The sequence below is a fragment of the Canis lupus genome, chromosome 5, assembly GCF_003254725.2.
Source record: "Canis lupus dingo isolate Sandy chromosome 5, ASM325472v2, whole genome shotgun sequence".
Lineage (NCBI taxonomy): Eukaryota > Metazoa > Chordata > Mammalia > Carnivora > Canidae > Canis > Canis lupus.
In genome coordinates, this window is record NC_064247.1 from 33,313,857 (window position 1) to 33,326,857 (window position 13,001).

The window sequence follows — 13,001 nt, forward strand, 5'->3', positions numbered from 1 at the left end:
TTAACTTAATAAATTTGAGTTGGGTAAGGGACATTAAAAATAAGTGAAAACCTCAGTAAACACTTACATCTGGGTTTCATGACATCTGCAAAACTTATTTTTATTCTCCTTTTAAATCATGCTGAGATAAATGTGGTGACTAAAGCTTAAAATGACTTCTGACATACGTGCCTGATCACTTTGTAAGGCAGAAGAAGAAATTTGGTGGTCAGGACCGAGACGGAGATTGTATTTATGATCAGCTTTGGAAAGGAAAAAATTCTGTAAATGTCACCTTTGGGAGAAGTAGAAGATTTTGGTTAAAAGGCATGTATTACCTAAAGTGAGTTCCAGAACTCATTCATCGATAGTAGAACTATTAATAGGATGACCAGGGCAGCCCCGGTGGCTCAGCGATTTAGCGGCCTTCAGCCCAGGGTGTGCCTGGAGACCTGGGATCGAGTCCGACGTCGGGCTCCCTGCATGGAGCCTGCTTCTCCCTCAGCCTGTGTCTCTGCCTCTCTCTCTCTCTCTCTCTGCATCTCTCATGAATAATAATAAAAAAAAAATCTTAAAAAAAAATAGGATGACCATATCACGTGAGATGGATTTTCTTACCATTGCACAAAAAGTAGTTCTCAGTGAGTATAGCATTTTGGACAGGCTGTTTTTCACCCAAATGAGTTGATTTGTCAGTTGCTAACTGAAGGTCACATACAGTGTGATATGCCCTATGTGAAAGTTGTCATATTTTTGAGATCCATACTCCCGTTTGTGTGAGACATGGTATGGAGGGAATATTTGGGGAGCAGGGGAGAGTACATAATTATCTGCTTTCACCAGCCTCATAAGATTGTTGATGTATTGTTAAAGCTTTTTAAAAACATTTTTTAGCAGTGAATTTGTCTGTATTGGCTACCTTTCTATAGCCTTCATATCTCCAGTTACATAGTTTCAAATAACACAGTGAACACATCCTCCCCCTGTAACCTGAAACAAACTGAACAGACTATCTCCATAGCCCCTGAGAAGATCTTTTGAATATCTATGGTAGTAGCAAGTTTTGATCATTTGTAAAAATTCTGATTTTTTTTGGGAAGGGTACTTCTGATGAATAAAACCAGAGTGGTAAAACAGGTAATACCAACCAGGAAGCATTAAGAATGAGGTGTGACCACAAATAAATACTTTTTTTTCCCCTTCAGTTTTTAATCTGGCTCTTGAAGGCTATTCCAAAACAGGTTTTGAAAAATGTTTTCAGTTATGGTGGTATCATTGGACTATGGATATAGCTTCTGTAAGAAATTAAGGAATCATTTATATGTTATAAGTTCTGAAGCACATTTATTTTGTGGTCATACTTCAGAGGCCCACTATTAAACTTTTTTTTTTTTACAATTTAATTAAATTTATGCTGTATTTACAATGTGCCAGGCTCTATACTAACTACTTTATAAATATTAATTCCCTTAATCTTCATAACGGCCCTATTTAAATTATTATCTCCATTGTGCAGGTGAAGAACGGGGGCATGGGGTTGTTGAGTAACTTGCCCAAGGTCACCTAGCTAGTGAATATAGGAGTCTGGCTCCAGGGTCTGGGCTCCCCACTACTGCTGTGTTGGTTCTCCCACTTGTTCCCAGGTTAAATGTTTTTAATTGGTTTCTTCTGGAAAAGGCAATGGTCATTTTAGTAAAAGGCTTCAGTTGTTGATTATACTGTTTGAGGGGCCAATAAACAAGTTGTAAAAGTAGCCTGTTAACTGAAAAATTGTAGTCAACTTTCAATTTGTGTAAGATTCAGCAAGAAAATAGGAGATGCATGTGTGAAATAAAAACACATATTAGTTTTGCTAGCATTATTTGACACTGAACTAGGTAGTTGGACAAGGAGGACACAAGAAATAGAGCTAGATATTGAAGAAGTTTCGCAGGAAAGTCTATTTAAAACCCAAGTCACCAGGGGATACTGATGGAAAAGTTGGTGGTTGTATTAAGAATATGGCCCTATTTAGGAACCAAAAATCAGGGACAAATGAATACTCTATAGCACACCCAGAAGTGTAAACAGGTAGATTCCTTAGGGAACACTACTTAGCTCAGTGCTTCTCAGTGTCTTTACTACTCATGAGTCTTCTGATACTGAGTAAAGAGCCAATGTCAACAGAAGAGCCTCACCCAGAAAAGTTTCACATTGAGCATTTGAATGATAATGTCTGTAGATTAAAAACTGTTGAGCCAATTCTTCTACAAATAAAATTTATTTGTAGAAGGATTGGCTGCACATTAAAATACATTTAAATAGGGATGCCTGGGTGGTGGGGCTGCTTTTGACTTTTGCCTCTGGCGGGGGTGTCATCCTGGGGTTTAGGGATCGAGCCCAGCATCAGGCTCCCCGCATGGAGCTTGCTTCTCCCTCTGTTTGTGTCTCTCTCGTCTCTCTCTCTCTGTCTCTGTCTCTCATGAATAAATAAATAAAATCTTAAAAAAATTCAAATATTAGATGCAAGGACAGCATCTGATAGTCATTATAACTTCCGTAAGGACTCTGGTCCATGGACCACACAATCCACCCCTAGCCGTTACTGTCTAGAAACAGGAAGAGTACTGAAAACTTTAAAAATATCCTACCCATGAATAAAATGTTGAAATACTGAGGAGACACCAGTCCCCAATTCCAGAAAGCCATATATGTAATCTAGAGAAGGTCCGAAGCATGACAGTGACATATTTAAGGGACAAAGATGGCTGCCAGGTGACTATAAGCTACAAAGACAAGAAATATTCACCTTGAAAAGACCAAGGTTGAGAAGTATTATCATCAAAGTACAAAATTAAAAAGCCTAAAAAAATAATACAAACCCGTGCATCGAATTTTAGAACCTTACAGAAGAGCAACACACAAAAGTTAGGGCAAATTTTTTTTTTTTTTTTTTTTTTTTTTTTTTTTTTTTTTTAGTTAGGGCAAATTTAAGGCCAAAAATAGGAAATATACTGATGGCTGTAAAATATGGAACTTGTCTCAAATGCATAAATAACATAAAATCAGCAAATTAAAAATTTTAGACTTGAGATATTTAATTTTAAAATAGTATATATAAGGGTCAGGACCTTAGATTGTGTTTTCATTTCTCTTTGTTTTCAAAGATGTTATTTATTTGAGAGACACTGAGCACAGGCAAGGGGAGCAGGGGAGGGAGAAACAGACTCCCTGCTGAGCAGGGAGCATGATGCAGGGCTCTTAAGGATCTCAGATGCTTAACCAGACTGAGCCACTCAGGCACCCCTCTGGAGTTTTTAGTTGCTTCTTTTCAAGATTTTAAAGTAATCTTTGCATCCAACATCAGGCTCGAACTCACAACCCTGAGATCAAGAGTCACACACACTCCTGAGTCAGCCAAGTGCCCCCACTTGCTTTTTTTCTGATTGGCACAAGAGCTATGTGCTTTCAACACAACCTCAGATTTCTCCAGCTTCCCAGGCTCCTTGTTTTTCCTGGAGCCTTCCGTCTGGCTGAGGTACTCCCTTGGTCTGATGGGTAGACTAGGCTTCTTCATCTGGGGACCTCTGTTCTTCGCAGTCCTAAGCTAGAGCCGCTGTTTTTTGCACCCTGTGCTGCGGGGGTCTTGGTTTTCTCTCCCTTCTGTAACTGTCTCAGGAAGTGTGTGGGAGGTAACCCTCCTGAGTTCTTGTAGGAGAAAAAAAATTCTCTCACTGTCTGAATTACCTGTTTCCTCTCAGTTCAGTAGGTCCTAGGATCTTCTTATTCATGCTCCTGGGTTTTGTCTTTGTCCGGTGGTTCTTGGTTGTCCATTTATATTTAAGACTGAAGAGCTGGACAGTGATTATTTTAGGTAGTGAGTACGTGGCAGAGTCTCCGAGGCTCTCCCCAGTTAGTTCCGTCCACTTTCTATTCTTTGGTGTGGAGCCTGCGTGGAGCTTTTTAAGTGACTATGAATGTGGCTTGGCATGCATCAGACTGATAATTTTGTCTAGCCGAGAATGATAGGTTTTATAATCCTGGTTTAATACATGGTGGTGCAGGGCAGCCCAGGTGGCTCGGCGGTTTAGCGCTGCCTTCGGCCCAGGGTGTGGTCCTGGGGTCCCAGGATCGAGTACTGCATCGGGCTTCTTGCATAGAGCCTGCTTCTCCCTCTGCTTGTCTCTCTGCCTCTCTTTCTGTGTTTCTCATGAATAAGTAAATGAAAAATCTTAAAACAAAAAACAAAAAACAAAAAACATGGTGGTGCATTGTGAGAAATAAATTACCCACACATCTTTTTCTTACAACATTCCTGAAATAGGAATTTAGATCTTAATAAAGGAAAGCAGTGCTTTGGAAAGTAAAGAGGTTATAAGTCACTTCAAACATTTGTTGAGTTTCTACTGTGTTCTGTGTTCTGGTGATGCAGATGGGATTTATAACTAAGACACTGGTCCTGCCCTCAAGGGGCTGGCTAGAGAGACTTACCCTTTCATTATGATTCTATAAATATTTCTTACTTGAGCTAGAATAAGTGGCAGCAAACTTTGCCTCTCCTGTCCCGTAATTTGCAAAAACCATAATTGATCGGATTGTGTATCAAAAACTGGATATTTGAAAAAAAAACTGGATATTTGAACTATACATTGATAATATGGTTGCCAGTGTTCAAAGGATGAGTGCATTTCCAAATTTGAGGACCTGTGCCTATGACCTTCTTTAGGGCTAGATTCATAGATTTCAGATGTAACCAGCATTTTTTTTTTTTTGGCATTTGTTTGGGGAAGGACCTTATGTGGAGCATTCAAGGGACACGGAGATTGTTACTTCACCTTGAGATGCCTCTGTGCTGTAATTATACCTTCATCTGGATTGTTCATACAAAATCTGCCCCTTCCGTTAACGAGACTTAGGCAGGAGCTCTCAAGGGTTATTGAGAGGTTGTCACCACATGGTGATGCCTGTTCAAGGGCTTTTGGATATTCTGAAATACAGATACTTCTGCTAGACTAGCCTCATCCTCATGACACTTTACTACAAACTGTAGCTATAAATGAGATTATTGCTACAACTGGGAAAATGGAGTGGGAATTGGGAACTTTGATGAAAGGATAGGATTGTAAAATTAATCCGTAATATTTACTAGTGAGTTCACATACTAGAAGAACCCTGTCATCTGGTCCAGACTCTCATTAGATGAAAAAACAGACCTTGAAGGGTGAGGCAGATAGCTTAAGGAGTTGGATGGCAGAGTCAGAACCCTAGAGCCTGGTCTCGGCAGAACTCCCCACTCTGAAGTTTATGTTTTCATGTGTTATTGGACCCTAAGAGCATGGTACAGACAGGAGTGTACTAGTGTAGGGGTGATGGCATTGGAGGAGGGCACAGCTGGGGTCCTAAGTACTCCTCCAGTACTTAACAGTGTCTGACACTGTTGCAGTTGCTCAGTAAATGCTTGAAAGTGTTAAGTACTTTCTCTGAGCAAAGTATTATGCATGAAGGGATGCAAAGCATGTCAAGAATCCATCTCTTTCCTTTTTTTTTTTTTTGTAAAGATTTTATTTATTTTAGAGAGAGAGCACACATGTGCAGGTGGAGGGAGGGGCAGAGGGAGAGGAAGAGAGAGAATATCAGTCAGACTCCACACGGAGCATGGCTTTTGATGTGTGGCTAGATCCCATGATCCTAAGATCGTGACCTGAGCTGAAACCAAGAGCTGGATGTGTGGCTGACTGAGCCACCTAGGCACCCCAAGAGTCTGTTTCTTTTCAAAGAGCTCTGGGCTGATAGGGAATTTCAGATAATCAGATGATTGACTAACTTGTCAAAAGTCAGAAAGTGGTGTGGTCAGGAAGACTTGGCTGAAACAGAATACTGCAATCAGCCTCAAACTAAGTATATGAAATGATATGTCAATATTAGTCAGCGAGAAATCACTCTCAGACCTCTTCGGCATACCCCTCCTGAAGTTGGAGTTTCTGGTCTGTTACTTCTTGCTCAGCCTTTGCCAGTGGATTGTGCTGTGTGAACTCTGGGTTTCTATTAATTTACTTTCAAAGCTGGTTTAGTTCTTACTGCCTGGTATAGATTAAGTTGATTCAATTTAGGTGTAGTTTAGCTAATATTATTGAGTCTCTGCTATTGTGCAGACATCGTGCCAGGAAAGAAATAATAATACACAACCTAATAGGGATGCAGGTTAAAGCAAATGCATTACTGTGTGGTAAGTATATTCAGGGGTAGTCTGGTAGGCAAGAGTGTGGGGGATTTTTGTGCTGTCTGGGTGAGGGCAGGAGAGACTTTCTGTAAAAGATGACAGCTAGGTCATCATTTTAAAGGACAAGCAGGAACTTTCCAAATGCACAAGGAAGGGAGAGCCGTTCCAGGTAGAGAAAGTGTCCAGACCTGATGTTGCGTTATGACGGTTTTGAACAGTATTGCTGGAATGTGAAGTGGAACACTTGGGGGGGGCGGGCGGTGTACTGTAGGAATAAGACATTTGGTCTAGGTGTGAATGGAGGGTGAGCACAGTGTCCAGCCAGTTGGGGGTTTTTAGGTGGTTAGTCCAAATGCAATGTTAAATAGTGCTTTGGGAGAGCAACCAAGATGAGAAAATACTGAAGCTCGGGATTAGTGAATTTACGGAGGAAGCTGTGGGGTTAAAAGATAATTAAGTTTTTAGAAATGTAATGATGGTAAATTATTGAGAATGTGGTACCTGATTTCCTAGTATGGTCACCTGGCATGAAATGTTTCAGAGAGGCCTTGTGAAGCAGTTGTACAGCAGGGAGGGATGTGCAGTAGTAGCATCAGCTCCTGTCACCTGACTCCCAGAAGACTGGCTGGCTGTAACCCAACTGCTGGAGCCCCATGTGTGGGATGATTCTGTGGGTCTAGTTCACCTAGAACCTAATGCTTCGACCCAGAGTGCCTCATATGCCTTCATACCTGAGCACTTTGTAGATCTCCTGTGCTGCCTTTATCCACAATACTGGTGGTCCCTAAGGTTGGGGCAGTAAAGTGATTCATGTGTCTGACATATAATAGAGAATTAATCACTCTCAGAATCTGTTGTGTTTAACTCCATCCAGAATGCTGCAGATTTAATGTCCCAGATTTTATACTTCTATTTAGATTTCTATGTTCTCTATTTTTTTAAAATTTCATATGGTTTGTTTTTAATAGCTGTCATTTATTTATTTATAGTGAGCTCTCTGCCCAATGTGGGCCTTGAACTCATGACTCCAGGGTCAAGGGTTACATGCTCCACCGACTGAGATAGCTAGGTGCCCCTGTTTCTATTTAGTTTAAAGATTTGTTTTTAATATTTCACAGGCTTTCTTGATCATGGATGGTGAAGATATACCAGATTTTTCGAGTTTAAAGGAGGAAACTGCTTACTGGAAAGAACTTTCCTTGAAGTATAAACAAAGGTAATGTTGAAAGCATCCTGGAAATAGGGGAGGGAATTTGGAATATAGCAACTCTAGCATGTGTGGTTTTTGTTGTTTTTAACCATCAGCTAAATTTAGAGTTTCAGATTTAGGTTTAGGATTCTGGAAATAGTCCTAGCATTGCTTGTGTTTAAATAGTATAATAATACCATAAATCTTCATTACTCAAATTATTGAAAGAGTAAGAAAACTTAATATTTGTGATTTCTTCTGGTAGTTTACCTGCTTTTATGCTCATTACATTTGGCTGTCCTTGGCCTTCTGTATGTGCCCTGATTCTGCCTCATGATGTGGTCTTTGGAGATTCTGATAAGCTGTCCCAGGCGCACACAGCAGAATCTAGTCTTTTCAGGCAAGTTCAATCAGTGTTGGGAGCCAGCATCATTGTGAAGTGGGGAGAAGAGTTTCAGGGGTATGGAGCATTTTATAAAATCTCACTTATTTTAATTAGTTGGGAAAACTTTTTATTTTTATTTATTTTTTATTTATTTATGATAGTCACACAGAGAGAGAGAGAGAGAGAGAGAGAGAGGGGGGCAGAGGGAGAAGCAGGCTCCATGTAGGGAGCCCGACGTGGGACTCGATCCCGTGTCTCCAGGATCGCGCCAAAGGCAGGCGCCAAACCGCTGCGCCACCCAGGGATCCCCGGGAAAACTTTTATATAATAACCTTCAAGCACCAAAATTTGTCTTAGATTTCTTTTTAAAACATACTGTAACATACACATTTTTCTGCTTTGGTTTACAGAGCTTGCTAAGCCTTATCACACCTGTTATTGCTGTTTCATTGTTATTGTTGAAGGCAGTTATTGGGCCAGTGGTTGTAGAAGGGGTCAGTCTGTGGTAGGGGTTTGTAATCTTTTTTGTGCCATAGATGCCTTAATAGGCTGGGGAAACCTGCAACCCCTTCTCAGAATAGTGCTTTTAAACGTATAAGATTAAATAATAGAATTACAAAGGAAAGCAACTGTAAGTATTAGATGACTTTGTGGCATCGTAGTATGTGCTGCTTTATTAATACCTTAAATAAGAAAGACGTACAAGTCTGTAAAATGTGAGTCCTTCGGGGCCTTTTAACTCACTTTCACTGAACCCCAAGTATAGAGTACGAGTTGCTGAACAGATTGTCTTTATTGTGTAGTCTACTTGGTGGTAGTGCCACATTCAGGCCAAATTACTCAACTGATACATGATCATCTTCAAGCTGACCCTGTGATTCTTGCTCTAACTCCTCTTTCCCACTTTATCTCTTTATCAGCTTCCAGGAAGCTCGGGATGAGCTAGTTGAATTCCAGGAGGGAAGCAGAGAATTAGAAGCAGAGCTGGAGGCACAGTTAGTACAGGCTGAACAAAGAAACAGAGACTTGCAAGCTGATAACCAAAGACTGAAGTATGAAGTGGAAGCATTAAAGGTAACCTTGGAAGTAGAAGGGTATCTAATGTGCTGGCTTAGATTAAAGTGAGAAATAGATCTTTCTAGGTGGAGCTTCAGAGCAGCAGGCAACCATGAAAATAGAAAAGGCTTTTATTGTATTTTTTTTTTTTTTAAGATTTTTATTTATTTGACAGAGTGAGCATACACCTGGGGGTGTAGGGGGTGGGAGAGGGAGGAGCGGGGAGCCTAATGCAGGGTTCCATCCCAGGGACCTGGGATTGTGACCTGAACTGAAGGCAGATGCTTTATCGACTGAGCCACTCAGGGACCTCCAAAATAGAAAAGGCTCAAAATAAATTTTCTTTTCTTTTTTTTTTCCAAAATAAATTTTCAAAATAAACTTTTCTTTCAGGGAGCCAGGGAAAAGGTGGTTTAGAGTTTCGGAGTTCACTTAGAAACTCTGTAGCTGTCAGTTTTTTAGCAATACTATTCTTGTAATAATGTAATTCCTTTCATTTTCAAAAGCTGCCTGATTTGACAGATTGCCTCACTCCAGGGTACTTTAAAATTATATTTGTATGAAATACACATTTACTTCATTATTGTTCATAGTCTCTTTGGTTTTGAAGTTTAGTTAGGGTTAAAAAAATTCCTTTTTAAATAGGGATTTCCAGGAGTAAAAGGATTAACCCCTTTTGCTGCTGTTCAGCACCTGCCTGAGCCAAGTGCTTGAGCCGTTTCTGTGCCTGGGGAGAGCATGGTTCTAGGTAGGTGGGGATGGTGGGTAAGAGTGAGGGAATTGGAACTCAAGAGTGGCAGTCTCCTTTCTGCTTCCCCGGCTGCGTTTAAGCCTGAGAATGCAGAGGTCCTCCCACCAACTGTGGGATTTCTGAGGTGGCAGTTTCACTGTTGTACTTTTCAGAGAGATCATTATTAGATTTCTTTCTGAGAGGAGAATGGTTGACTCTCTAAATTTATGAGTTAAAGTAGTTGGGATGATTGTGTCTTTTTTTTTTTTTTTAAATTAATATTACAAGGAGGAGAGGGATACCATCAACTCAGATTGTGGGTAAATTCCTTGGATTCCCCCCTACCCCGCCACCTGCACCTATAACTTGGGTTACTTCCTTTATTAAGGAAAACTATATATTAATGACTTCCACTCCCCTTCCTATATCTGTGCCTTCAGGAGAAACTAGAACATCAGTATGCACAGAGCTACAAGCAGGTGTCAGTATTGGAAGATGATTTAAGTCAGACTCGGGCCATTAAGGAGCAGCTGCATAAGTACGTGAGAGAGTTGGAGCAGGCCAATGATGACCTGGAGCGAGCGAAAAGGTAAATGGAGGATGCTTGTTTGGTTAGAATAAGTGAAGGTGGCCATCAATGACAAAAATCTAGGTCTGTGGGCTCAGCCTGTCACCTGGGTCTTAGTCCCAGGACATCTCCTTTTGGTGTTTCACGTCCCCTGTAACTGGTCATATCGACACCAACCCCAAATCCCTATCTCCACAGATTGTACCCTTCTAGGGTTTTCTTTCCCTCTGTCCTTTTCCTTCCCTGCAGGTCTGGTGCTCGGTCCTGTTGGTTTTTCTCTAAAACATGTCTCATTCATCCCTCTCTTTCCCTCTGTGTTCTCTCAGCACTCCCACACTTGTCATGGGCCTTGGATCTTCTTCCCAAAGTCTGCAGTTTCTTCATGGCTGATCTGTCTTTACATCTCAACTCCTTTTTGTTCTCTTTGGCTTTAACAGAACCGATGGATTTTCTCAGAGTGCCGCTTCCCTTACGATTGCGGCACGGCCTAGAGCGGCTTGCTGTTACTGTTGCTAAGCTATTATGTAATTATAATTCGCATTTCTTAACCATTCCAAACTTAATTCCTGTTACTTTGCAATTATTAATATGTGAGTGACTCTTAAATGCCTGACTCGATGCTAGAGTTGAGGAGATTACTCTACTCTTAGGGGTGACAGATGTGGACATTGCACCTGAGAAATACTCTGGTGAAGAGAGTGTACAGGCAGCTCTGGGGCTCCGAGGAGGGAGCCTCTAGAGTGCCCTGGGGGAATTGGGGGAAGTTTGCCGGTATTGAAGCTGACTTTGCAAGGAGGAAAGAAGCCAGCCAAGTGAAGAGAGAGATATGAAGGCAGAGAGGCAGGAAGGCTTAAAAGGTAGGAATATTTCACTTTGACTGAAGTGTATAGAGATAGTGTGGCTGAATGGGATGAGACTGGAGGGTGGTTAGGGCCAGATTACAGAGAACTTTGCTCTGTTTGAAAGCCATTCTGTAGGCAATGAGGGGCTCTTTAATAAATTAAAAAAAAAAAATTTTTTTTTAAATTTTAGGGATCCCTGGGTGGCGCAGAGGTTTGGCGCCTGCCTTTGGCCCGGGGCGCGATCCTGGAGACCTGGGATCGAATCCCACGTCGGGCTCCCTGCATGGAGCCTGCTTCTCCCTCTGCCTGTGTCTCTGCCTCTCTGTCTCTCTCTGTGTGACTATCATGAATAAATAAATAAAATCTTTAAAAAAAAATAAAAAAAATAAAAAAAATTGTAAAGAATTTTTTTAAACAAGGGAGTAAGATCAGATTTTGAGCTGAGAGGATAATACTGAGGAATTGGAAGTAGAGAGGAAGGACCATTGAGGAGTGATCTAGGTGATGGATGAAGAATTAAGCCAGGACAGAAAACTGGAGGAGAGCAGATGGAATTGAGAGACATCTTTTTTTTTTTTTTTGGTATATTTTTTAATTGGAGTTCGGTTTGCCAACATATAGAACACCCAGTGCTCATCCTGACAAGTGCCCCGTCACCCAGTCACCCCATCCCCCTGCCCACCTCCCCTTTCACTACCCCTTGTTCTTTTCCCAGAGTTAGGAGTCTGGAATTGAGAGACTTCTTGATAAAATTGGCCAGGGCATTAGGAGTTCTAACTGGAGGTTATAGAACTTTATTTCTGTAGCAGATAGCACATATTGTCAGGGTGGTGGTGGTGGTGGTGGTGGTGGTGCATAGTAGGTGCTTGTTACTGTTTGCTGAATAAATGAGTAACATAAAAAATGCAGAAAGAGGAGTTAGGAAGTAAATGGAGTGGGAGCTAGGACTTGATGTTTCAAACAAATAACTAATTCTTAGTGTACTCTAAAATTGTTGAAAAGTTTTCTTCTTGAAAATGTGTAAACTTTGATTGTTTAACATTCAGTGGGGAGATATAATGTGTAATAAATGGCCTTCCTTTAAGGAATCATAGGGAATTTTGGCGGGAATTTAAAAGAATATATTGAATGGCCCGAACTAATAGCAGAGATACTAAATGCCACCAAAAGTCAGAAGGCATTGAGATCATTCTCTTTCAACTGGGCCAGGCTTTCTAGGTCAGGAAATGGCATGAGATCAACTGACATTTTTCTTTTGTATTAGCTATTTGCATGCTGCTTATTTAATTTGTGGACTCCATTTTTTTTTTTTTTTCTTAAGGGCAACAATAGTTTCACTGGAAGACTTTGAACAAAGGTTAAATCAGGCCATTGAACGCAATGCATTTTTAGAAAGTGAACTTGATGAAAAGGAATCTTTGTTGGTCTCCGTACAACGGTTAAAGGATGAAGCAAGAGGTAAAAACTGACAACTTAAAGTTTATCCTTTACCTTAATGTCTCTAAGTCCGAGTTCTAAGTTAGGTTTGGGATCTGCTCTGAAAGTTGTGCACATTTGTATACTTTTGTCAGGCACTACACTAAGTGTTTTTAGTCTCTTAACACCTATGAGCCAACTCTGAGAGGTAGGTAGTATCCCCATTTTATGGGTCAGAAAACCAAGGCATGGAGAGTTTGAGTTTTGTCCAAAGCCTTAAGAGCTTTTCAGTGGGAATTCAGACAATGGTCTTTTTTCCAAAACCTTAATTCTGTTCCCACTGTTCATGTCCTGCTTGGTTTGTTTTGGTGTTTTATATTTTGCTTCTGTGTAAATAATTTTGTGTTATGCACATAGTAACACTGCATATGTGCACATATTATAAAGAAGAGGCTATTTTCGTCTTTATGATATTCTGCATTCTACCATGTATTAAAAAGAGAGGGAGGGAAAGAGACTTTTAAAGGAAAGTATATAATCACCACATGCATAATATGTGTACAGCACTCTGACTTCCCTCCCCCTTTCCTCCCAGCCCCTGGAAACACCATTCTCCTTTCTGTGTCTATGAATCTGA

General features: G+C 40.7%; 1 protein-coding gene across 7 annotated transcripts in view; it reads left to right on the plus strand.

Annotated features, from left to right (window-relative positions):
* Positions 1 to 13,001, plus strand: part of NDEL1 (nudE neurodevelopment protein 1 like 1) — a 79,284-nt gene that overhangs the window by 18,604 nt on the left and 47,679 nt on the right. For all 7 annotated transcript variants that reach the window (XM_035717137.2, XM_035717136.2, XM_035717138.1 and 4 more), the window contains 4 exons: positions 7,297 to 7,394; positions 8,673 to 8,826; positions 9,979 to 10,127; positions 12,270 to 12,406. In XM_035717137.2, the coding sequence (XP_035573030.1) occupies positions 7,309 to 7,394; positions 8,673 to 8,826; positions 9,979 to 10,127; positions 12,270 to 12,406 (526 nt within the window). In that variant the 5' untranslated portion in view covers positions 7,297 to 7,308. The remainder of the gene's footprint in view (positions 1 to 7,296; positions 7,395 to 8,672; positions 8,827 to 9,978; positions 10,128 to 12,269; positions 12,407 to 13,001) is intronic.